The 27,152-nt window shown below is 41.9% G+C and overlaps 1 protein-coding gene across 3 annotated transcripts; it reads right to left on the reverse strand.

Annotated features, from left to right (window-relative positions):
• Positions 1 to 3,702: 3,702 nt before the first annotated feature.
• map3k21 (mitogen-activated protein kinase kinase kinase 21) lies at positions 3,703 to 27,110 on the reverse strand. Of its 3 annotated transcripts, XM_017710413.2 has the most exons (12): positions 26,183 to 27,110; positions 25,001 to 25,769; positions 18,933 to 19,113; positions 18,612 to 18,760; positions 14,160 to 14,335; positions 13,197 to 13,437; positions 12,248 to 12,370; positions 10,825 to 10,923; positions 9,935 to 10,085; positions 9,510 to 9,604; positions 8,687 to 9,412; positions 6,959 to 7,335 (listed from the first exon to the last, which is right to left on the reverse strand). In XM_017710413.2, the coding sequence occupies exons 2-12, from the start codon at positions 25,734 to 25,736 to the stop codon at positions 6,959 to 6,961; spliced, it is 3,054 nt and encodes a 1,017-aa protein (XP_017565902.1). In that variant the 5' UTR covers positions 25,737 to 25,769; positions 26,183 to 27,110. The 3 variants fall into 3 exon arrangements, with proteins under 3 accessions (XP_017565903.1, XP_037394786.1, XP_017565902.1); XM_017710414.2 differs by lacking the exon at positions 10,825 to 10,923 and having other exon boundaries at positions 3,703 to 7,335; XM_037538889.1 differs by lacking the exon at positions 26,183 to 27,110 and having other exon boundaries at positions 3,703 to 7,335; positions 25,001 to 25,736.
• Positions 27,111 to 27,152: the final 42 nt, after the last annotated feature.

Here is a 27,152-nt window from a genome sequence, read left to right on the forward strand (position 1 = left end):
TGAACCTTTCCAGAAATGTGTAAAGCTTCAAAATAAGTACATTGACTTATATGTAAAAATAAATGTCTTGAAGATCATCTTCTCCTGTTTTTGAAAAATCTCTCATTTTTACTGCTTTAGTCCACTAGTCCTCCCACAATCCCCTGAGCAGACGTCCTATACAACACTATTAAATTGATCAACTACAAAGACCTGCACTGAGATTAATAACTGATCACATTGATTTATCAGTCTACTCAGGCTTTAGCAGAGCTCAGTAACGCTGAGATTAATAACCGATCACATTGATTTATCAGTCTACTCAGGCTTTAGCAGAGCTCAGTAACGCTGAGATTAATAACTGATCACATTGATTTATCAGTCTACTCAGGCTTTAGCAGAGCTCAGTAACACTGAGATTAATAACCGATCACATTGATTTATCAGTCTACTCAGGCTTTAGCAGAGCTCAGTAACGCTGAGATTAATAACTGATCACATTGATTTATCAGTCTACTCAGGCTTTAGCAGAGCTCAGTAACGCTGAGATTAATAACCGATCACATTGATTTATCAGTCTACTCAGGCTTTAGCAGAGCTCAGTAATGCTGAGATTAATAACTGATCACATTGATTTATCAGTCTACTCAGGCTTTAGCAGAGCTCAGTAACGCTGAGATTAATAACCGATCACATTGATTTATCAGTCTACTCAGGCTTTAGCAGAGCTCAGTAACGCTGAGATTAATAACTGATCACATTGATTTATCAGTCTACTCAGGCTTTAGCAGAGCTCAGTAACGCTGAGATTAATAACCGATCACATTGATTTATCAGTCTACTCAGGCTTTAGCAGAGCTCAGTAACACTGAGATTAATAACTGATCACATTGATTTATCAGTCTACTCAGGCTTTAGCAGAGCTCAGTAACACTGAGATTAATAACCGATCACATTGATTTATCAGTCTACTCAGGCTTTAGCAGAGCTCAGTAACGCTGAGATTAATAACCGATCACATTGATTTATCAGTCTACTCAGGCTTTAGCAGAGCTCAGTAACGCTGAGATTAATAACCGATCACATTGATTTATCAGTCTACTCAGGCTTTAGCAGAGCTCAGTAACGCTGAGATTAATAACCGATCACATTGATTTATCAGTCTACTCAGGCTTTAGCAGAGCTCAGTAACGCTGAGATTAATAACCGATCCCATTGATTTATCAGTCTACTCAGGCTTTAGCAGAGCTCAGTAACACTGAGATTAATAACTGATCACATTGATTTATCAGTCTACTCAGGCTTTAGCAGAGCTCAGTAACGCTGAGATTAATAACTGATCACATTGATTTATCAGTCTACTCAGGCTTTAGCAGAGCTCAGTAACGCTGAGATTAACAACTGATCACATTGATTTATCAGTCTACTCAGACTTTAGCAGAGCTCAGTAACGCTGAGATTAATAACCGATCCCATTGATTTATCAGTCTACTCAGGCTTTAGCAGAGCTCAGTAACACTGAGATTAATAACTGATCACATTGATTTATCAGTCTACTCAGACTTTAGCAGAGCTCAGTAACACTGAGATTAATAACCGATCACATTGATTTATCAGTCTACTCAGGCTTTAGCAGAGCTCAGTAACACTGAGATTAATAACTGATCACATTGATTTATCAGTCTACTCAGGCTTTAGCAGAGCTCAGTAACACTGAGATTAATAACTGATCACATTGATTTATCAGTCTACTCAGACTTTAGCAGAGCTCAGTAACGCTGAGATTAATAACTGATCACATTGATTTATCAGTCTACTCAGGCTTTAGCAGAGCTCAGTAACACTGAGATTAATAACTGATCATCCCATTGATTTATCAGTCTACTCAGGCTTTAGCAGAGCTCAGTAACGCTGAGATTAATAACTGATCACATTGATTTATCAGTCTACTCAGACTTTAGCAGAGCTCAATAACGCTGAGATTAATAACCGATCACATTGATTTATCAGTCTACTCAGGCTTTAGCAGAGCTCAGTAACGCTGAGATTAATAACCGATCACATTGATTTATCAGTCTACTCAGGCTTTAGCAGAGCTCAGTAACACTGAGATTAATAACCGATCACATTGATTTATCAGTCTACTCAGGCTTTAGCAGAGCTCAGTAACACTGAGATTAATAACCGATCACATTGATTTATCAGTCTACTCAGGCTTTAGCAGAGCTCAGTAACACTGAGATTAATAACCGATCACATTGATTTATCAGTCTACTCAGGCTTTAGCAGAGCTCAGTAACACTGAGATTAATAACCGATCACATTGATTTATCAGTCTACTCAGGCTTTAGCAGAGCTCAGTAACACTGAGATTAATAACCGATCACATTGATTTATCAGTCTACTCAGGCTTTAGCAGAGCTCAGTAACACTGAGATTAATAACTGATCACATTGATTTATCAGTCTACTCAGGGTTTAACATTTGTGAAGAAGCCTTTAATTGAACTGCTCTTCAAACTTTGTGTAATGAGCATGTTTGTTACATGCTGTGCGCTGCTTCTACAATTGTTCATAAACAAGCATCGACTGTTTCTTTTTCTTTTGGCTACTGTATGTTTTTTATTTAGCGGGCCTCTTTTACAAAATGTAGCTGGGACTGAATACAGATACTTACGTGTCTCCCAGTACTTGCATTCTATTACATCCCAACCCTGTAGATACATGAGCCAATGACAAGTGACCATTTAAAAAAATCTCATTAAAGAGGACATGACGCGCATCTGCATAACACAAAACTGCTCTGGTTGTCTGGTTGTGCCACCTGACTTTTCATACTCCTCCTAAACTGAACAGACATTTACTTAGACACACATAGAACCTCTTTTCCTTAAAGGGCTATTGATCTTGCAACATGATTAATTGGGCTTTTCTTTATGTATGTGCAATACCCTGGCCCTCTTTCATGAAAGCGTGACAAAATAAAAGTCTTTTGTTTTTGGTTTTGCTACCCGACATTTGAGGAAGTAAGAACTTGTGGACAAAAGACAAAACTTTCTCAGCACTGCAGTGACACTGATGTAGTGGCGGCGTGTTAGTGTGTGTTGCGCTGATACAAGTCGGTCAAGAAATGCTGCTTGAGTTTTCAAGACTGTGTCCACTTACTGTCCGTTGTATTAGACAAGCCTACCTCGTTGATCCACCTTGTAGCGGTAGACAATCTCCTGCAAGAGACAAGCTGATCTGCTGTGTCGTTTGTGTTGGTCATGCTCTTGTCCTTCACCAGTGCTCACAGGATGCTGCCCACAGGATGCTGTTTGCTGGATTTCTCTGGTTGGTAACAGCGGCATTTAAAAACTCCAGCACCTCTGCTGTGTCTGATCCACTCGCACCAGCGCAGCACACACTAACAAACCACCACTATATCAGTGTTATTATAGTGCTGAGAATGATCTACCGCCTAAATAATACCTGCTCTGTGGTGGTCTAGTGGGGGGCAAAAGGGGGCTAACAATGCATGCAGAGAAACAGATGGACTACAGTCTGTAATTCAGAACTGAAGTGCTCACACATGGTAAGAGGAGCCGATATATTGAGTATGGCCTTTTGAGAAGGGTTATACCCTTCTGGGAGGGCACGGACAACATTCGCTAGGATGTCTTGGGATGGCAAACAAGTTATCAAAGGAAAAACCTGCCAGCTGGTACCCAATAAACAGATCAAATCAGGAATAAAAGGATTTATTGATCACTTGTGTACAATAATAATAGTAACTCTGGGATCAACCCATTAACCATTATTGGAGCAAATAGCTGGTAAAGAGCACCAGCAACCCACCTCCAAGAAACAAAGTTCAACATTGATTTGGTCATGTGGGTCAAACGGACACTGAAAGAATGCAAAAGATGCAAAGGCATCTGTAATGACTGAATACAGTATGTGTGTGCGATGTAACAAACGTATCTCACAAACCAAACTGCTGGTTTTGCCTTCTCACAACAGAAAGTTCAACTTTGGTGAAAATTTAAAGTGAAAATGTCTTGTTTGGTCCCTAAATCCAGTGAAACGCTCAGATCGTTTATGCATTTTGGGGCATTTTAACAAAGTGTGTCCAGACGAAACAGCGTGGAAGTCTATAATGTAATGAAAAATACAGCACCTACCACTGTCCTCTCAAGATACTCTACTGTATCGTTACTTCATCTTAGTAAAAATAATTACTGTATGGACATCATACAAAGCACAAGGTTTCCACAGTCTTTTGTTCATAAAAATCAAGCGTGCAACTGCAGTTCCAGCCTCACTCAGCACTCTGCCAGTCCTGTCTATATAACACTTTAAAATAATAATAGAATCAATTTCACATGAAAACATATGTTTGTCATTACATGATCGAAATAAAAAGTCATAAAAAAAAAAAAAAAAAAAATCACAGTGCTACATAAAAAGATGCCAAGATCACCACATTGAATGTGCAGCTAATTTAGGACATTTTGACATCGTGACCAGACCAGACACACACAGCTACTTCACAAGAAGGTCCAGACCTTTGCGAATAAGCGAGGTAACTCACAAAGATTAAAATTACACTGGAGATCCTAGAATATCTTTCGTTAAAGTGACACTACACTTTCATCACATCTACACTTTGACTGGAGCGATCACATTCTCTTGCCGCCAATCAAAGCACATATGCATTATTTATTTTTTTATATATATATATATATATAGTTAATAGCACAATTAGTTAATATCACAATTCAGGCAGACTGAGTTCATCAAATAAACATTTACTTATTATTTCCTCTTAGTCCCCCAGATCCAGTTATCTGATATCAAGTGACGCGCAAAGGAGACAAAGAAAGTAATAAATGATGCACAAAAACAAAGTCTAGGACAACAAAATAAAAGCATTTGAGAAAATACAACCGAAACAAATGAGCTTAGAATAATATCTGCACTGCGATGAATATCTAGGCAGGCTGTGACCGTCAACAACCATGCGATTATATAAAAGAAAAGGCCTTTTAAAAACACGAAGTGCATGCATATCCACTTTTTGTGCCTTCTTCTGAACCCAGTACCTTAAAGCACCATTATAAATGTTCATGCCCCTCCTAGCAGCCCTTTTTTTAATATTCTGGAAGTCATTTTCAGAGAACTGCAAACTTCAGTAGGTGCACTGATACTTCAGAGCTCTGAGCTGAAACCAAGTAATCAAGTCTGTTTAGCGGCCTTGAATTTGTTGGGGCAGGAGGAAGCAATTCTGTGTCCATTCACTTAAAAATAAACAACAGATCAGAATCAGAGAAGCAGAAGCCAAAAGACAGTTAGGGAATAGATTGCCAATTACTGAGTCCGTCTGGAACCGTGTTGAAGAAGGCATCAAAAATGTTTCTTTTAAGTCAGCTGATTCAACGCATTAGCTCATCAAAGTCACATTACTCCATCCAACGAGACACTATTGTCTTCAAATGCCCAAAAAAAAAAAACCCAACAAAAACATGGAGCATTAATATTAACATAACAGTTATCATTCTACGCTGAATCCTAGAGTGTGCAATGAAACAACTTCACTCAAAAGCCAAAGGCAAATGGGGCAGGATATGCAATTATCACAGCTATTCCTGTGAAAACACACTTTTCAGGCAACACTTTCCTGAAATTCTGTTTTAGGGCTGTAAGTTACTTCAGATGGAGTTTTGAAGTTGTGATGAAGACAATTCACTCTTCTCCATCCTCAACTGGGGATATTCAGGCATGTATTAACAAATACAAATAGTTCCTTTAGTTTCTTCTACGCAGCTGTGTTACCGTGAGAAAACACTGACAAGGTAGCACTAGGACACACAGTGCATGTCTGGTTCTTGTACCTTTTGGTAAGTAAACTAACCACGCACAATAAAAGTGCACTTAGATATCCAATAGACATTGGCCAAATGTCAGACAATGCTCAAAGGTTCTGCAGGTATGGAGATATCAAGAAAAGGTCACCTGTGGGAAGCCGAAAAGGTCTACACAGCAAGAAAACGTCCGGCATAAATCTGAAAGAGCAAGGCTGATTATCGTAATACTGACTGCACAATGATTAACTAAGCTATTTCAATCAGGCCAGACAAGGCCAACGCTTCTAAGGATAACACTATGGAAAAAGCTGTGGTAAGCTGCAGGGAAACCATGGGTGGTTTATTAAAACAAACAATCTAAATGTTGGAACATTCACTACAGCGAAATCTACAGAAGAGCAGAAAGTGTCCAGTTAAAAACAGAGGAAGTCATTCTGTCCCTCAGCTGTCATATGACCCATGTAACTTCCACAGGGAACTCACACATTTTCTGTCACCGTCTCTGATTTGCTTATTCGTACCAGCTCACCGGAGTAAAGGACAATACTGAAAAGCAATCCACCCCGTACACCAAAGTCTCCCTGCGCCACCACAGCTACATACGCAAAGGCCAAGAAATGAGTAGGGGTGGGGGGAGGGACTGGGATTAAAAGAATCTGATTAGAGCAGACTACAGTAGTATTTGATTTCCAGAATTTTTAAATTCATAACGAACTTCATTCTAAACATTCAGGATGAATAAAGAATATGTAACTCGATCATGTATCTAATACAAAAAAAAAAAAAAAAAGCACATTACAATGCTCTTGAACAGCAGTAGTACCATCATATGCCGAGATCTGGCCTCTTCATATGGAATGTGCACAAGTCAAGTGGTAGTGTAAAAACAAACAGGCTACACACTGGCAACTCTTCAGTAAAATGGAATGTCGATCATTCTCTTCATATGTCCTTTCATATTAAATTACTTATCAAAATAAACTGAATATAAATAAAAAGGTAAAACATGATAACTCCAGCAGCAATAGCTTAAAATTAGGAGAAAAGCCATGGTGTTCAGTGAATCCTGAAAAGTGGAAAATCTTTTGTCAAGTCAAAAAATGTTTCATGCTCCGTAAGGAGAGGCAGCTTATTTCAGGACAAAAACTCCTTTTCCAGTTCAAAGACAGAGGGACGACTTGGGGTGCTCTGAATTCGACAGAGGGGAACAGTGCAATCGCGTTTCTGACCCTCTGTGTCCATATCCAGCAGAGAGCAGCCCACTTTGACCTCAGAAGAGAGCACAATCCCCAGGTTCTGGGCACTCTTCTCTCCAGAGTAGTGCCCGAGAGAGTAACTCTTGTTACGACTCCTCAGAAGGCCCCAGGAGTGAGGTTTACCTCTTAGAGAGAGGGGTCTTGGTCTGGACACCGATTCTGGTGGGATTTGCTTCTCCTGGCTGGTCTCTCGGTCAGGCTTCTTCCTCTGGGAGGATGAGACTGCAGGGTTGGTCACAGAGTTACTGGTACCAGCTGTTCGGAAAAAGTAGAAGAGCATTTAAACCCTAGGTGTGTATTATTCAACATTTGCTTTAGGCATACAACATGTAAATTGTTAAGTCAAAAATCTAAGCTCCACTGATCCCTTCAACAGAACTACTGCTCACAGCACTAGGGATGTCCCCATACAGTATCAAAGACCATTATCAAAGCCAATTAGGCCGTAGTTAATCAGACTGATAATGGCAACAAAAAGCTCCATAAAATTACAATCCTTTTTAAGTGCAATTTACCCATCTGAGCTTTTCGTCACAAACATACAGGGGACATAACCATTATCCATAACAGCAGCTGCGAACCAGAAATAGAATAGAATAGAATAGAATAGAATTAACAACCATTTGTCTCTGTGGTTGCACACTGTGAAATTAGACCTCCGCATTTAACCCATCCGTGCAGTGAAACACCCACATACATGCACACACTAGGGGGCAGTGAGCACACTTGCCTGGAGCAGTGGGCAGCCCTATCCATGTCGCCTGGGGAGCAGTTGGGGGTTAGGTGTCTTGCTCAAGGGCACTTCAGTCATGGACTGTCAGCCAAGGGGATTGAACCAGCGACCTTCTGGTCACAGGGCTGGTTCCCTAACCTCCAGCACATGACTGCCCCCAAGTCCCCAAGTAAACAAGTAGTCACAAACACAAAATACATACATCCTAAAACGGTTTTCACAAAAGTAGTCCAAAAAAAAAAAAAAAAAAAAAAAAAAAAAAAAAAAAAAAGTTAGTTCAGAGTGCACATCTTAAATGATTTTCACTGCAGCATTTTAAAGAGTTCAGTAAACTGAAATCAATACTTTTTTAAAAATATAAGAGTTTGACGCAACGTGTCAACATTTTAAACCAAGAAGCAGGAAACTAAGCTGCAAAGAGCCAAGCGCTCATTTTCAATGTACTGTTTTTGTGATTTCCTGAAAACCGATGCATTTACATAAATCCACAACCCTCAGTTTAGCCTAACCCATTCCTACTGAACTTATTAGGAATGCTTCACCCTGGACTGCTTTGCGAATGAGGCACGATACAGGGCAGCCAATCTCAACAAAAGTCAATTACACATAATCTTAGGGGTATAACAAAAATAGCCTGTTTTAATCTAAGGGACAAAGAGAGGTTAAAAAATAGCCAAGTAAAAATAAAAAGAGCAGCGTTGAATCTCAAACAAACAAACACACACACAAAATGTAGGATATCCATCTTTTAAAGTCACTCGTGGCCAAAAATCATTACATATTCAAACGTAGGACTGGAAACTGGTATTGGCAGACACTCAATTTTAAATCATTCTGATGACGACTTAATCTTAACATCTCTACATTACTCACTGTTGTGACAAACAGCAGGGCTGGATTTCTTCCTCCTAACCCGGGAGCTAGGGGCATGGTTGTGGTCTGGTCCAGGAGCATGTTCTCTGCTTAGGGTCCTGCCACTCTGGGTTGGCAATACTACCTGGCCAACCTGATATAACCTGGAGCAGTCTGGCTGTGACTCTTTCACAGGGCTGTGCTCGGGCCCTTCGTAGTCCGACTGGAGCAGACACTTGGTGGAGTTGCACTCTGAGATGGAAGACATGGCCAGCAGGTTGACAGGTGCCGGTGAAGCATCGTCTTTGCGTGAGCGGCCGCTAGGGGGGCTGGTGCTGCGACGGAAGCGTGTGGCCCGCTGAAAGAGACCCTCGCGCTTTTTCTTCTCCTCCCGTGGCTCCAGCTCCTCGCTGGCTATAGCCCTGTGGACCTCCCGGAGGTCGAAGCCCAGAGCCACGGATGCTAGGATAGAGGCACAGCCATAGAGCACTGAATCAGTGCGGCGGCGCCCGCTTGAACGCTTCAGGCTGTTGGTAGGCGTGTGCTGAGGGGTGGTGCTGGTAGAGCTAGTGGAGGTGGTGGGATCCTCCTGGCTTTCAGCCCCACCCCCTCCTGCACCAGGCCCTGCGCCCTCACCCTGCTCATCCTTCCACAGAGGTAGATCAATATACACCTGATTAGGGAACTTGAGTTGCTTTGGTTTGTTGTCTGAAGCATCAGTAGAGCTCAGGTCATCTTTAGCCATTCCTAAATCAGAAGAGATAAGCATTATTAAGACAGTCATTATTGTAGTAATACGAGGAAAACAAAACCAGAGCTCAGCAGTGTGCCGTTCTTCACTTACCCTGCTCTGCAAATAATGCAGCCAGAGGTACAGATTTCTGAGACTTCATGAGACTAGTAGACCAAGGGTTACTTCCATCTGACAGTGGTCGAACTCTAGAAGCCAAGCGACAACACACTGAGGACATCTGGGCTACATTACACCTCAACAGACAGATCTCTCCTTTCGACATCTACCTTACAGACACCTTTTTTCTCCTCATACAGAAAAAGACAAATGACAAAAACAATCTAGGGTCACAGTTCCTGACACTGAAGATGCTGTTTACTGAGAAATCATGTGCCTCCTTTAATTAAGTGTTTCTCTACAAACAAGACGCAGTCAGCATGTAGTCTACACTTCAATTTCAGTGTATACAAAAGTGGTAGTTCATCAAGCTTGAAGGAATATAAAAAAAACAAACACACAAACAAACACTGGTGTACCTTTCAGCACAGTTTCCTCTCTCCTTGGTCTGAATGGAGCTCGGTCCCCACGTGCGAACCTTCTTCTTTATGCCCTTCTTTGCATCCTCAAACTCCTCAGGTTTATAAATAGTGCTCCTGCCCCATGTTCTGTTGCTTTCATCAAGTGTTACTGCAATGGAGAGCAGATAATCAAATCAGCATTAGTCTTAATGTCCAGTAAGGGTGGTTTATATCTACCAAGGAGGCTCTGAATGACATCATTACTAGACCTTCACACCAAAGCAAGAACCGCATTTCAGATAACGCTTAATTTACAGCAACCTTCACCATGCTCAGAAGCGTATACAGTGATTGAATCCGAAAACAGTTAAAAAAATGAAAGTGTACCAAATATTTTGTTTGTTACTGACTTAACCTTGACCAAGGTCTTCCTTAAGAATGTGGACCGTTTTATAGTTACGAAGTATGCCTTCTGAATTCATCATCTACCTTCTGTACATGCAGGTTTACTGATCCCAGAGCTGAATACAAAAAGACAGTAGCTGACTTGCATCAGCAGGTATGTTTTAAAGAAGAGCGAAAAAGTGAATTATCTGTCCCCAATACTCATGGAAGGAGAAAGTTAGTATTGAGTCTAGAAGCAAGTACTGCTGAAACAGCTTATTGATTGGTGCAACCGAACAGGCTGTGGAGCTGATTAGAAAAAAGCAAGACAGCATCATATCAACGGCAACCCACACTGCTCATCATACCCATAGCTGGTAAAGAAGCAAACACTGCGAATAAGACTGTTAAAAACTTAATTTGTTGAAGAAAAAATATTAAACAGCAGTACACAATGAAGCAAAGCCAAGCCCTTGTGACTGTGAAACACGACCAGAGAACCCATAGGATCACAGCATCCTTGCCTCTCCTTCCTGTTCGAGGTTTATATTCACTCGTGATATCCACGTCTTGGTGATACACATATATACTGTCCCTTTGGCTAGAGTCACTGGGACAGCTCACTAAAGGGAAAGAACAATATTGTAAACCTGTGAGGGGGCAACAGTCAGTCACAAATAGCTGATCAATATGAAAATGATTTCAATGCACAGAACTATTAAAGCCAGATACCATTCATTTACTTTCCAGTCAAAGTGGACATTAAACAGGAATTTAACAGGCCTTTTTTTTTTATTTCTGCATAATTAAAGTGTTCAGATGTAAACGAGGTAAAATCTGGTGTGAGTGGTGCCTATTCTAAAGAAGCTCAGCAAGTCAGAATCGTTCGCAGTGGTGGTGATAGGAAGCAGATATCTGAAGAGTTTAATGCCTCTAAAAGCTCTTTCACATTAAATGCATTTCCTGATGCATAAAACACACGATGCTTCTGAGATTCAAGCTTGTTGGGGGGTACATAAAAGGGGTTATAAAGCGAACACCATTTTATCAGCAGCAGTACATACACACTCAAAAGACTTCAAAGCTCACTGGTAGCTTTGGGTAGTAAATAAAACGGCCACAGAGAAAAGAGTGGTGAGACAACTGCATCAGTAATAAGACAATCCACTTGCATAAAGCAGGGAAATGTCAAATGAAACCAAGTTAAAGAAAAAAAAAAAAAAGTGTTCAAACTTTTATCAAAGCTATAAAGAAAATTACGTCTCCTACATTAAAAACCATGCAAGGCCTGGTAGACCGCCAGAACTGTTACTATAAGAGAAACAGCACTCAAAGCTTTCATTTTTGAGAGAGAAAATCAAGTTTCATTCGCGCTTCAGATTTAAAAACAGCCACAGGCTTTTTTTTAAATCCATCCTTCACTGTGAAGAAAATTCAACTCTATCACATTAAATGAATGTGGGATCATTTGGATAACGAGAAGCAGAAATGCAACCAACTTCTAAGACTGAAATTTAGAAGTGTGGGAAAAATATAATTGCAGATTTCTTCAAAATACTGAAAGCAAGTCTCCCAAAAAATCCCTGTGATACAAGCAAAGGGAGGACAAGTTAAATAATAAAAATAGTATATTTATTTGTTGAGGCTTCTGTGCCATTTCCTTTAAAATAAATTTTCTGCTTTTCTACTTCTGCCAGATGCTGAAAACAAATTAATTGCAATAGCTGCTGTGAGTGGAAACTAAATAAATGAAAAATGGTCTGACTTCCCACAGTCCTGCATTTAGGCTACGTTTGTTGTGCTATACAGTTTGCTCTTTGTTCTTTAATATTTCTTTGTTTAATGAGTGTATTCTGAAATAAAAAGCTCTCAAAAGTAAGTTCACACAACAAATGAAAATAACCCAAACTGAGGTGTGAGGTCAGGGAGTGAGGAAAGCCTACATACGCTGGATGGCACGCAGGCGGGGGATGAGAGTAGGGCTGCTAGGGGGGCTGGAACTGGTGCTGTTGAGGCTCCTCCTTTTCTCCATGGAAGGTGAAGCCTGCACTGTGATCTTATGCTGAAAATCTGAGGCACAAATATGTCCCCACACACACACACACACACACACACACACACACACACACACACACACACACACACACACACACACACACAATCAACTTTCCTTTTGCACACACAGTACTGTTCTGTTACAATCAAAACATTTTTTACATTGGGCCAGACAAGCAAACATGCCAAATATATCTGATGCCATATAGATATACCTGCAAACACAATGGATAGTGGAAAAAGAGGGATGAATGATTTTGGGAATATATCTAATTGAGATTTTTTTCTTTATACTAATATAACACTAACAGTGATTTAAATTGTGACCGTTTTCTATAAATCATCTCCAGGCCAAGACAAGCCTGTCCTTTTTTCTGGCTTCATGAATATATGAAGTATATGAATTGGGGCAGCTGTGGGCTGGAGGTTAGGGAACTGGCCCTGTGACCGGAAGGTTGCTGGTTCGATCCCCAGCACCCACAGTCCATGACTGAGGTGTCCTTGAGCAAGACACCTAATTGCTCCCTGGGCGCAGTGGATAGGGCTGCCCTCTGCAAGTGTGTGTGTAATCACTAGTACTGCACAACTTCTATTGCACCAGACTGACAATTACTTGTGGTTGTGATGTCCTGTATTCAGTATATGGCTGGTCGGTTGCTACTGATTGGTCTAAATCAGCCACAGTGTTTTAGGATTAAGACACACTTAAGAGAAAGTTGTTGATAATACAGGCTAGAATAAAAACCGACGACTTTGCAATTTAAAAAAGTGCAATATTTAAATTGTAATGTCAACATAAAAACGAATCAGCTGTAGTGAAAAGTCACCCCTGCCAACTGACCTGAAGGCAAGCTGATGCGGTTTCCATCCTTAAGCTTGAGACGACTGCGCTTAAACTTGCCCTTCCTCTTTTTGACGTTGGGCTTGTCCTTGTTGAGCTGGAAAATGAGGATGTTGAGCTCGCGCTCAAGCACGTTGATCTCTCTCTCGGCCAACTGCTGTTCCCTCCTCTTCAAGAGCTCCTCATGCGACTTCTGCTGCAGCGCTGCCCGTGTCAATTCCTCCTCACGCGAACGCAGTTCCTGGAGAAGCATGCACAACATTTAAGGGCCTGGTGATGGTGGCAGGTTTGGTGCAACTTTGTGATACTTCCAAAACTAATGCAAACACAACACAGATAGCCTGAACAGAATCATTGGATAGCTATATCATTTCGTATGGCTGCATGTTTCAGAGAAATAAATCCTGCAATAAGTTTGCTAGAAATAAAAGATTAATTAAAAAAAAAATGAATAAAACAATCACCTAAAAGACGCTGCCCCTCAAGCAATGCTTTCCAGATGATCTATTATAATTTAAGTTCAGAACGACAAGGATTGTTTGCCAATGGTGCCCAAACATCCCTAAAATGCCTTTCCATTATTTTCTATAATGTTTATCAATTTCTTTGCTTATTAAAAGTAAAAGCTAGTGAAAGCTATAGCAACGCCTGCAAATGATCCACGCTACACAATCTGTTATTCTTAATTGGTATCAATGAAAGTAAACAACATCCAGAAGCTTCCCTAACTGAAATAATGAGTGTTGCTTCACAGAAATAGAGAATGATATTTTCATAGTGGCCTCCCTATGACCATCACTTGCCGTATCGTTTTTTTTCGTAGCTGACAAAAGCAATGACATTCAGGCATTTAACAACTGCCTTAGCTGCAGCTCGACCGCTATCGAACCAGCAGCTCAGATTCTACAGTGAACTGTCTCTGAGTAAGAATGAAGATGCTTTTGAAGAGGACGGAAGGCTGACCTTCTCTTTAGTCCGCAGCTCATCAAACATCTCCTGGATCTCCACCCTCCAATCGTCTTGCATTGAGTGGAAAGAGTCCTGCGGCATGGTAGCCATTACTGCCTCCTCTATGGCTGTCAACTGTTCCAGGATAGCAGCAAATGTTGGTCGGATGTGAGGATCTTGCTCCCAGCATTCTACAAAGTGTGACATTCAGCATGGTCATTATATGCTGCTACCTGCAACTTCTTGTACAGTCATTATTGCACTGCCTCTCATCTCAGGATATAGATATCACAGGTTGTTATATTTTTTTCTATCTGTATATAAGATAAAACAGAAGTTCTCCTTCTTGGTCCAAAGGCTAGAATAAATGCTCAGATTTAATGTTAAATCTTCCTGACTTCTCTGTAATACCTGGTTCAGTAGCTAAACATTTTTTTTGTGGTGTGACGATTGATTCAGATCTAACGTTTAATCAACACATAGGTAATATTACAAGGACAGCGTTTCTTCACCTCCCAAACATTTAAAAGTTAAGAAATGTGTTATCCTTACACAACGCTGAAAAATTGGCACATGCCTTTACAACTTCAAGGTTAGATTACTGTAATGCACTGTTGTCAGGAAGCTCCAGCAGGAACATAAATAAACCTTAATTAGTTCAGAATGCTGCAGCTACTCACTAAAACCAGGAAATCTGATCACATCAGCCCAGTTTTATCAGCGTTACACTGGCTTCCTATCAAATTCCGCATTGACTATAAAATTCTCTTATTGACGTATAAAGCCCTGCATGGTCTCCCACCGGAGTACCTGGAAGATCTTATTTCCCATTATGAACCACCTCGCTTACTCCGATCACAGGGTGCTGGTTTTCTACTGGTTCCTAAAATTCATAAGACTTCAACAGGGGGGGGCTTTTTCTTACAAAGCCCCCAAATTGTGGAATAATCTCCCAGTTAATGTTTGGGACTCTGACACAGCCTCAACCTTTAAGTCTAGACTGAAAACATTTGTTGAGTTTAGATTTTGATAACTAGCTTTCCCCTTTAGATAAAGGCAGGACACCCAGGGGTTCATGGGCATAGAGGCTTATGGTAAACTGAGATGTTGGTGCTGTTGACCCACCACTTCATGCGATCACAGGTTTGCTGATGGTGGAGTGGGGGGGGATCCCAGTGTCTCAGGGTTCTCTCATATCTATGTTACCTTCTGGTTCTGGTTTATGCTGTTATAATTAGATCTGCCGCAATCACCAACCACACTCTGGGGGAAATCATTTTTATTACAGTCACACTCCTGAGCAGAACCAATTTTGTCTCTTTACTCTTCCTGAGATAGACTGCCCTCCCATCCTACTGAAGACTGACCATCAGGGCCTCCTCCTCACCATCACCAACCCGCTCTCCTGTTCATCTGTGCCGACTGCAGCACCCTCAATTATACTACTATGCCAACCAGATGTACCAGCATTGAGATAGGATGGGACTGTTTCAGCTCACTCCCACTTTTTCATAAAGACAGTCAGAGACCGCCTCAGTCAGAGACCGCCTCAGTCAGAGACCGCCTCAGTCAGAGACCGCCTCTACCAGTGCAGTTTCTAAAGCTCTACCATCCAGTCTTCAAACAGAGATCCTCTTAGCTTTTATTTGGTATTTAGCTTATTAAATTGTAAACACTGTTTGATCAGAGGAGGACGGGCCTCCCATTGTGAGTCTGGGTTCCTCCCAAGGTTTCTTCCTCCATTCTGAGGGAATTTTTCCTTGCCACTGTCGCCTCTGGCTTGCTCACTGGGGGATATATGTTGTAACTGTGTTTTCAAACTTCTGTAAAGCTGCTTTGTGACAACATTGTTGTCAAGTTTATTTGTAGAGCGCTTTTTACTTGACTTGACTATATGCCTGTAGACAGGATCAGGTTTATTTGTTCTTGTTATATGTCTACACCTTTATTACTATTACTGTACTGTGTTGTGGGTCTGCTATTGGCTGCTAAATGTCCTTTGGGGTTAAAAAGAGTATCTATCTATCTGTCTGTCTGTCTGTCTGTCCATCTATTTATCTATCTAATTAATACAGATTGCACATTTTAAAAATTACTAGTTGACAGCATAACCCACTGGGGATGTACAACCCCAATTTCAATGAAGTTGGGATGTTGTGTAAAACAAATAAAAACAGAATACGATGATTTGCAAATCCTTTTCAGCCCATATTCAATTGAATACACTACAAAGACGAGATATTTAATGTTCAAACGGATAAACTTTGTTTTTTGCAAATATTCACTCACATTGAATTTGATGCCTGCAACACGTTCCAAAGAAGTTGGGACAGGGGCAATAAAAGACTGGGAAAGTCGAGGAACGCTTAAAAAAAAACAAAAACAAAAAAAAACAAAAACAAAAAAAAAACACCTGTTTGGAACATTCCACAGGTGAACAGGTTAATTGGAAACAGGTGAGTGTCATGATTGGGCATAAAGGGAGCATCCCTGAAAGGCTCAGTCGTTCACAAGCAAGGACGGGGCGAGGTTCACCACTTAGTGAACAACAGTTTAAGAACGTTTATCAACGTGCAATTGCAAGGAATTTAGGGATTTCATCATCTACAGTCCATAATATCATCAATAGATTCAGAGAATCTGGAGAAATCTCTGCAAGTAAGCAGCAAGGCAGAAAACCAACACAATGCCCGTGACCTTCGATCCCTCAGGCGGCACTGCATTAAAAACCCGACATCATTCTTTAACGGATATTCCCACATGGGCTCAGGAACACTTCAGAAAACCACTGTCAGTGAACTCAGTTCGTCGCTCCATCTACAAGTGCAAGTTAAAACTCTGCCATGCAAAGTGAAAGCCACATATCAACACCACCCAGAAACGCCGCCGGCTTCTCTGGGCCCGAGCTCATCTGAGATGGACTGACGCAGAGTGGAAAAGTGTCCTGTGGTCTGACGAGTCCACATTTCAGATTGTTTTTGGAAATCATGAACGTCGTGTCCTCCGGGCCAAAGAGGAAAAGGACTGTCTGGATTGTTATCAGCACAAAGTTCAAAAGCCAGCATCTCTGATGGTGTGGGGGTGTGTTAGTGCCCATGGCAGGGGTAACTTGTACATCTGTGAAGGCCCCATTAATGCTGAAAGGTACATACAGGTTTTGGAGCAACATCTGCTGCCATCCAAGCAGCGTCTTTTTCAGGGACGTCCTGCTTATTTCAGCAAGATGATGCCAAGCCACATTCTGCACGTGTTACAACAGTGTGGCGTCGCAGTAAAAGAGTGCGGGTACTAGACTGGCCTGCCTGCAGTCCAGACCGGTCTCCCATTGAAAATGTGTGGCGCATTATGAAGCGCAAATTACGACAACGGAGACCCCGGACTGCTGAGCAACTGAAGCTGTACATCAAGCAAGAATGGGAAAGAATTCCACCTACAAAGCTTCAACAATCAGTGTCCTCAGTTCCCAAACGCTTATTGAGTGTTGTTAAAGGAAAGGTGATGTAACACAGTGGTAAACACGCCCCTGTCCCAACTTCTTTGGAACGTGTTGCAGGCATCAAATTCAAAATGAGTGAATATTTGCAAAAAACAATAAAGTTTATCTGTTTGAACATTAAATATCTTGTCTTTGTAGTGTATTCAATTGAATATAGGTTGAAAAGGATTTGCAAATCATCGTATTATGTTTTATTTATGTTTTACACAACGTCCCAACTTAAACGGAATTGGGGTTGTATTAACTCAAAGTACACAGAGAATGTGGCATGATCAAACATTCAATGACAAACACCAACATACTATAATTGGCAGTTATAATGGCTATAATTGCATGCAAACAAGGGAGACCAGTGTGAATGCAGAGAGAACACTGGAGAGCAAAAACACTAGAGTTACATTAGAGTTAACATTAGAGTTAGCTTTCTAAGTAGCCCATGTACAGCTTATAGTAAATTCTTTGCAAATTAATTAACACACCAACATGCCATTCTTGTTTCTTTAATTGTGTTTTTATTGCTGAGCACACAGTTCACTGGATCACCAGCATAATAATTAATCACACAATCTTTTGTTTGTTTGTTTATAGATAATATTCTCTTTCCTGTTCAGTTTTTTTCATCTTCAAATCCCACTCACCTATTCAGCGCCGAAGACACCGTGTCAGTAGCAACTTTTAAGAATATTCAGTCTTTTACGGTGCATAGAAAAAGACTCTGTATTAAACAAAACTACATATATCAATGAAAACATTACATTTGGGGTCTTAGCTTGTTCAAAAGGATTTAAATGAATGAACAGCCAGCTTTAATGTTTCCAAACATTCTAGAACAGCATGAATAGTGAAGGACATGGGGCTAACTTTCTAGAGTCTCCCAGCAATCACACACAGGTATGACACTCAATAGTAAAGTTTGGGTTTGTTGGAGGACATTCAGCTGATGTGCTCTGACCCATACAAATCAAACCTACCTTCCATGAGCTTGGCGAAAGGCTCAGGACAAGAGGATGGGATGGGAAGTGTTAATTTGTTGACAGCCACTCCATAAGCAACAGCCAAACCATCGATCCCCCGATAAGGTACCTCTCCTGTCAGCAGTTCCCAAAGGAGCACCCCATAACTAGAATGAGGTCAAACCAGATCTATTTATGCATCTAAGGCATTCCAGTTTACAGAGATTTGATATCATGATATTATGACAATTTCATTTCATTACAGTGATATTCCCTAATGTAAACCACGTCCTGTCTCATTCAACACACGACAGCCTAACATTATAGTTCTGGGCTTACCTCCACACATCACTGCCTTTGGAGAAGAGGGAGGATTTGATGACCTCAGGAGCCATCCAAGAGTATGTGCCAGCAGCACTCATTTTGGTAGTCTTGTGCCACTCTCTTGCAAGCCCAAAATCGGTGATCTTCAGTGTCTTCCTACCAATGTCATTGTTCTCAATTTTTTCAAGTAGCAAAACTGCAGAAAGAAATAGACGTTACATAAACAGAAGTGATCGTTCAACATACATCACAACATTTTCGGTACAACGGGACAGAGTCATAGTTCACCAGCATCTCAAATATTTTAAGACAAAACCTAAAATCAATTTTAAAGTGGTGTCTGTTCAGTGGAAGAAACATGCAAGGTAGACACAATAAAATAAGTATATCCACATGCTTACACCCCAGAGCGCCAGGCTCTGCTGGAGTGAATACTAGTCATTCACGCTGTCGGTAGTAGCAGCTGAGCAGTGTATTTCTCGGCTTCATGGGAGCAACAGGCCCCACACCGTGTCACTGTCTGATGCAGATGACTAAAGGAGCGCTGAATGCTAACCTTAGGTGTGTGTATGTTACAAAGCATTCCAATCGGTATATTGCCCACTATAGTGTCCCCTCAAAATAATGGCATTACAGAATCTGTTACAAATTACAGAAGTTGTGGACAACTGGGGAAGAGACTGGACAGTCATATATGCAATATGACCAGTAAGAGGGAAAAAAAGAAAGAAATCTGGCAGGAATAAAGCATTTGGCTATGAATCTGTGCCCATTTCAAATGAGTCTGCAACGTTAAAGTGGTCAAATCAATTTAACCTTGTCTGGTGTTTTTGCCAGTGTAGTTATGTGCGGCATCATTTCGTCCGTGCCTCCAATTGGAATTGGCTGATCATGCTAAAGGACATGTGGCAATCGGTATCCATCTCACAAAACACTAACTGGTCCAAGTGCCATCAAGCACATTATATTTTAAAAAAACCACCACAAAACGTAACCACGAGCTCCCAAATGGTGCAACTGTCTCAATATTGGCCCTATCGTATGTAGATTGTGAGTTTACTTCCCAATGACGCTACAGCCATTCATGCCTGGAGCCTATAGCTGCTCTCATATGGTAGGAAGTGATTGGGGGAGTCTTAACCAGTGGGTGGAATTAAATATGACTAAATAAGGGAGAAAATTGGGGGAAAAGGTATAGCCTACTACACATTTCTGATAAAAAAAAGACATTTAAAACGCTCTGTTTGTGCTCATCTTATCTATGTAGCTTTCTTTTCATTTTAAACAATATAGTGATGTCATGAAACCTGATGAAAGGCATATGCCCAACCCACATTTAACTGAAGATTAAGCAGTCACCTTCATTATTACAAGGCAAGTTGGTTTACTGCCAGCTAAACATAAGTTATCAGGAAAAACTCAGCAGTTTCCCTTGTTGGAAAAGCTATCTGAAAGCAAACAGCTCCAAAAGTACCAAAGAGCTATGACAACTCAGCAGATATGACGATAACACACTCCGTCCACAATTTGCTATGCAATTGGTTATGATATTGGGACAGAGCTGGGAGGCTCTGCTGCTCCTGTACTCAAACAGGGCAAGTGAATTACATAGCATAATTAAAAGAATTCCTATTTTCCATGAAGCACAGTCAAAATTTATTTGCACTGCCATATCATGACGCATTGTTACACCTCAGCACTGTTTCCTTTGTAATCCATGTTTAAGAACTTACTTTCAACCATTTGTCTCAGTGTCAAATTGTCTGAGACGGCATTACACCGACTACTTTTACACGTCACTTAATCAGTAAAAGCTGTCAAATGACTGCAACCAGCAAAACAGTTTTTTCTCCATTCCATAAATAATCCTCCATTCTACCATTTAAGACTAGACAACGCACAGAAGAGCGCTCTACAGAATCTTTAGCCAGAAACCTTCATCATAAGGAAGACATGCATCTCAGGACTCCGTTTCAAACAGGTTTGGGTAGTTTGTGTTAGTGAATCTCAGCTGTTTCAACACCACTGACGCAGCTTGAGGTAGCTGTGAAGTAACGACCTTGGCATGGCATGTGCACATGTTCACAGTTTCACTGGGTCCCAAAGTTAAGGCTTCTGAAACGCTTATGAAACCAGAAAGGTTCTTTTAAATGTGCATCCAAAACAGACTTTATGCAACTAGTTTAAAAAAGAAATAATAACCCAAGCATCAGGAGCTGCAAACTTAGAATTAGACTATTTGTAAGACTTTTGGAAAGCACAGAGCTGAAGTCCCTGAGACCTAGAATTATGGTTCTTTACTCCATTACACAAAGAAAACAATAATTGTCATTGATCCTTTAAACAGCACAAAGGGACAGTTGTGCAGTGAATGTCAGTTGACACCCAGTTTCAGCTGTTTGGGACAAAAAAAAAAAAAAAAAAAAAAAAAATAATAATAATAATAATAATAAGAACTAACACTGAAATTATAATTTTAAACTGATTGAGAAATTCAAATATAGATAAGTGCCAAATAAGAATAAGAGAAGGAGGAGTAGTAACAATATTATTATTATTATTATTATTAACAACTATAAATGCTTGTTAAACCTCTTTCCTCGTTTGTTCCAGGTGTTTAACAGACGCCGTGTTGTTAAGCTGAAAATCATCTTTGTATTTAGGAAGGTCATCAGTTCCAGTAAGAGATTTACGGCGGCGCTATGCTTTCTAGAGCTTCAAATAGTACTTTGTTCTTTATTTCCCAAGTTGCATGCCTTCTTGAGAGGACACACATTCCTGAGATTCCTGAAACTTTCGTTTCGTGTTCCTGAAACTCAATAATAATGCGTGCTCCAAGGCTCGGCGCTGGGCCAGGTTTCACTACAACTGCTGGCTACAGTTCTGCATTACATACGCTCCCAATCAGAGGAAGCTCCCCGTCTTGGAGAGAAAGCAGCTGCCATTGAGGAGATTAAATATAATGGAAAATAAGCCTTTCAGGCTGAGGAGTCGGGGCATTCTTGTGACGGGAGTCACCTAGCAACCAGTGCTTGACCACTCCATTGTACAAACTTGTGTTAAGCTTTTGCCCCCTCATTAGCGACATTCCTTCGAGTGAGGTATTAAAAGATTAGGGCACACAAACACTATATCACTGACTTTCTGCTATGCTTTAGGAATGGCCACTGATCTCAAAGTCTGGCCACAACGTAAGTTCAGCTGCAGTTTCTCTCAGTGGTAAGTTAAGAGCGGCAGGGCTAGAGATTTGATCTGTCCCGCTCTAACAAAATATTTTTCACCTTCAACCTGCTCGGTAAAGCGCCAGCTGAATGACCAGTGAGCTGCCTTATTCAATGGGGCTCTCCTTACGAAGAGTTGAAAGCAATGCACTGACAGAAAAGGCTTGGCACACAGTGGGTGGTGTCCTGTGTACAGCCCTAAGCAAACACACAACTTTTCAATTAAGGTCAGCAAGCTTCCAGTGTTGTTTGTCACAATCTTGTGGCGGGACAAACAAACTTGTGTTAACAGTAAATTGGGGTACACTGCAGACTAATGAATATATATTAAAAAAAAAAAGCATTGCAGAAGTGAAAAACAAATAACTGCTCATAAGAAGCTTTGCAGATCTGTGCAGTGCAGTTTTACAGTCAGTACTGCTGTTTTTTAGTGTGTGATGCTTCATGTCTAGCTCTCTGCTCACACCATCCCAGTCTCGTTTAGACATATAAATAAGTCAATCAGCTTTTATCGCTCCTTTTCAGTGGTAAAGCATTAGCAGCACTCAAGACTACAGCATCAGCCAGGAGTACTGAAATGAACCACACGGTATCTCAGGAAAAGGCTAAGGTGTCATCCCTTATATTCAGACAGCGTCATGATTTTTATTTATTTATTTTTTTTTTTAATCAGCATCCTCGGCATCCAACTGTGACTGGAAAAGCTAAAAGCATGACTTGTGTCTCGTGTCCAAAACAGTCCCTGTAACACTTGCGATTCCCAAAGTTTACAAAACACTGTTGGCAGAAGGCCCAAGCACAAATACAGCGGCACAGAAGGCAACATGCATTTCTTAGTATTTCATTATGTATAGGCCTACATCTGGCACTGATATTTCAAGCATTAAGTCGAGAGAAGAGGGAAAAAAAAATAATATTAGCAACGTGGCAGACTTAATGACCATCTTCTTTGAGTCTGTAAGAAGACCAGCTATTTTCTATTAGTGACCTTTCACCGAGAAACTGCAGATGAACTGTGCTTAAACTGATTTCTTTACAGGTGGTGTTGATATGAACCAGGGGTCAAACTATTCTGTTATCCAAAATCACCTCCAAGTCTACAGGGGTCTTTTTATATCGCTGCTGTCAGAACAAAAAAAAATGGAGATACAAGGTTGTCATTTATCTTTTTTTTTTTTATATATATAATTTGAAAATAACTGTCGTGCTTCACATTGTATGTAAATTTCACGATGAATGGACTAAAAGAAACGGCTCAAAATGACCTGGAAAACATTCTGGTTCCCTTGACTTACATTAAAACTAAAGCATGTTTTTTCCTTCTCCTGTAAAGTTGCCATTTTGGAGATATGAGGTTTTGTTCCGACAACAATATGTAATATTGATTATGAAAAAAAAGGGATCATTAAAAAAAAGACATCGGTCTGTGAATGAGTAAATCATTTTGTGTAATAGGCATCTGTGAAGTAGCTTTTAGAGGCTTTAAATGCTTCAGAAGTCTGATTCCTATTGCATCCTAGTTCACATCAATCTACTGTGAATATCAGTGGCAGAAAATCAGCAGAAATCCTTTTAAAGCGTCTAAAATGATGCAGTGCTTCAATTTAGTAACTGTACGCTGGCAGTTTTTCTATGTAATATTTACCAGATTAAGTTATTATTACTATTTCCCACCACTCTCATTCATGTATGACTGCAGGTACTACGACACAAAAACTGATCACACCACTTGTAGTGTCTGCTTTGGCGATTCACTGTTACTGGCTAATTCTGGTTTTTAAAAAAACGCTTGTCAGTCAGTCAGTCAGCATCACTTCAGTGAGGCCCAGCTGTTCAAACTCTTACATCATTTCACATCCTCTTAAGACTGGAAATAACCAAGAAGAAACTCTAAAGAGACAAACACACACGCGCGCGCACACACACACACAGGCCACAGGCACGCGCGCGCACACACAGGCCACGGGCATGCACGCACGCACGCACACACACACACACACAGGCACGCACACACACAGGCACGCACACACACAGGCACACGGGCACGCACACACAGGCACACGGGCACGCACACACAGGCACACGGGCACGCGCACACAGGCACACGGGCACGCGCACACACACGGGCACACGCACACACACGGGCACACGCACACACACGGGCACACGCACACACACGGGCACGCGCACACACACACGGGCACGCGCACACACACACGGGCACGCGCACACACACACGGGCACGCGCACACACACACGGGCACGCGCAACGCAAAAAAAACAATTGTGTGTCATTTCTGGAGGATGCAATTCATTAGAAAAGACTGTAGCTCTAATGTGGTCTGGACAACACACAGTTTGTTGGCTTTTGCTGTGTCTAAGACGGCTGGAGCACGAAAAGAAACCACACACCCCTTTTTATTCATTTGATTGTTCACTATGAGCATCTCAGATGTTCCAAATGAGTGTTTTCTGGATGTGTGATGTGAATGAAAAATTTCATTGTGTGTAAAACACCAAATCAAACGACGCAGGACAATCTTTAACAATTTCACATTGAGAGTCTGCCAATGTACTTTTAAAATATCCCACGGCATACTCCAATACGTAACAACACAACTGCAACACGACATACTGTCTCTGTGGTGCAGCCCTAGTTCTGAGGCTTGCAGGTATACGGTTTAAGATTAGTTTAGTAAGAACACTTAAAAACGAGACAAGGAATTAATGATTAACAGGTTACTTACAAAAGAAAATAGAAAAGTGACACGCTTGGAGTGAGTGGAGGCAAGGACAAAAACATAAAGGCACTCAGGTTAAATTTGGCCCACAGAGGCTCATTGGGTGTGATGTTTTGCTTACTATTGCTGGACTTCAGGTCTCGATGGATTATAGGCACCACAGCATCTTCGTGGAGGTAGTGCATGCCTCTAGCAATCTGCACGGCCCAGTTTACCAGAATGTGCGGGGGTATCCTCCTGCCTGTAAGAGCCCGGTTGAGAGTGCCCCCTCGAGCGTACTCCATCACTAGGCACAGGTTGGGCTCTTCTAAACACACTCCCTCGAGTTTGATAATGTTGGGATGCTGCAGCATGGAAAAGAGCTTGGCCTCTTGCTTTACGCTCTCGGCTGTAGCCATGATGTCTTCATCGGGGTCCTGGCGGGCCGCCTTTACCGCCACCTCCTGCTCCTTCCAGGTGCCGCGGTACACCTTACCGAAACCTCCAACGCCGATTATCTCCTCTAGCACGAGCTCCCTGAAGGGGATCTGCACAGGAGACGCAGGCACAGCCTCTCGTCGGTAAACAGTAGGCTGGTATGTGACATAATTGGAGGGAAAGATGCCCACGCGGTGGTTGAGCTTGCCGGTCCACCAGCCTTCGTCCCCTGACACGGCTGCATCCTTGGACAGCACCTCCACCACGTCACCGCGCCTCAGGCTCAGCTCATCCTCGCCGCTTGCTTCGTAGTCATACACTGCAGTCCACAGCGAGCGGGAGCGAGAGCACACCGGTGCAGAGTGAGGGGGCCACGGGCGGCCAGGGGGCTCACCGCGGCATCCCTCACCGCTCGGGGAAACGGCCTGGGGAACATCCATGGCTCGGGGCCCACAGCACAACCATAAGGTGCGCTGGAAGTCAGAGCAAAGTGGGAACAAGTGGGTAATGGTTACTTTACGATAACGACACATTATTAATATCAGCACTAGTTAACTTTCTGAAATGCCTCTGCACTGTAACCTACAATATTTCCACCTCTGACGTACAGGAAACATCTAGCACTCTTAGTGATTTCTAACTTCACTGTGACCTTTACCACACTTGTCGCAAGATATAGGCAATGATGGAAGGAATGAGCCACAGTAACATCATATAAGCAGTATTTTCTCTGTAGGTGAAGGCTGAACCCATTCAACCCAGTGTAAGGCTTCACTTATGAGTCAATGGGTAAGAAGACAGTGGCTCCACTACCCACTACAAAAAAAAGGGGCATATCAACAGATACAGGCTTATTCAGTAAATGATTAGTAGTATGAACACATACCTCACATTTAGCTTCAGGGGTGGCGAATCTCTTACTCTTTAGTGTCACTTTTCAAGTAAGACTGAGATAAGAGTGAGAAACAAGTGTCCGGAGTAGGTGCCATGCCGTTACGCGCAATTCCTATTTGACTAGAAAGTTCTTCGTTGGAAAGTTGTTGGCGAAATTGAAACTCTCCCTCTTACCCGCAGGAGGAAAGTGGCTCCTGTCCGATGTGGCTGTGTTTACTCATCGCTTTCTTTCCACGTAAGCCAAACTGTGACCGCAAAGTGTCGGTGAACCTCGGCGGACGCCAGCATTAGTGCAGTACTAACGCTAGCTTAGCTCACTGCCACTCTCAACAACTGGTAAACAAAGTGGACTTTCAATCATGTGTTCACGAACAACGAGGTAACAAAGTACTGCCAGCTTTTACCGGCCCTTTTCCCAAAGTCTGAAGCCACAGAAAGCCTCCCGGTGAACAGGCCACACGTAGTTTGATCTGTTAGCTTTCAGCAACGAGGCTACAGGTGCAAACTATCGCCTACCTGCCCAAGTCCGCTCGAATTTAGCTCCACAAACTGAGCGAAGGTGCGGGGAAAAGTGGCAGAACTCACTGAAACGGGTCCCTTTACCAAGACAGCTGCCGCAAGTTTCCAGTTCTACTCTTTCGCGACGTTTGTTCAACGAAGTAAGTTCGGCTTTAGCCACGTCGTGCTACGAGTGGGGTTAGCGTTAGCTCGCCGCTCACTAACGAACTTCCACTAATACACGGGACCCCAGTTCGGCGGACTCCGACACCCGCGCTGCCAGGACCCAACGCCGTTCCCTCCCAGGGCGTCTCACATGAGCTCCGGGTCAGTCCCTGGACTTCTGAAGTTTCGAAATTGCGTGCGTAAGCTTTCACACACGTTTCAGGACAAGTCTCCGAAGTCCGGTAGCGTTAACTCGGTAGAGCTACTGACCGCACGGAGAGAAGCCGAGCGCCCGCGGA

Source organism: Pygocentrus nattereri, chromosome 5, assembly GCF_015220715.1.
Source record: "Pygocentrus nattereri isolate fPygNat1 chromosome 5, fPygNat1.pri, whole genome shotgun sequence".
NCBI lineage: Eukaryota > Metazoa > Chordata > Actinopteri > Characiformes > Serrasalmidae > Pygocentrus > Pygocentrus nattereri.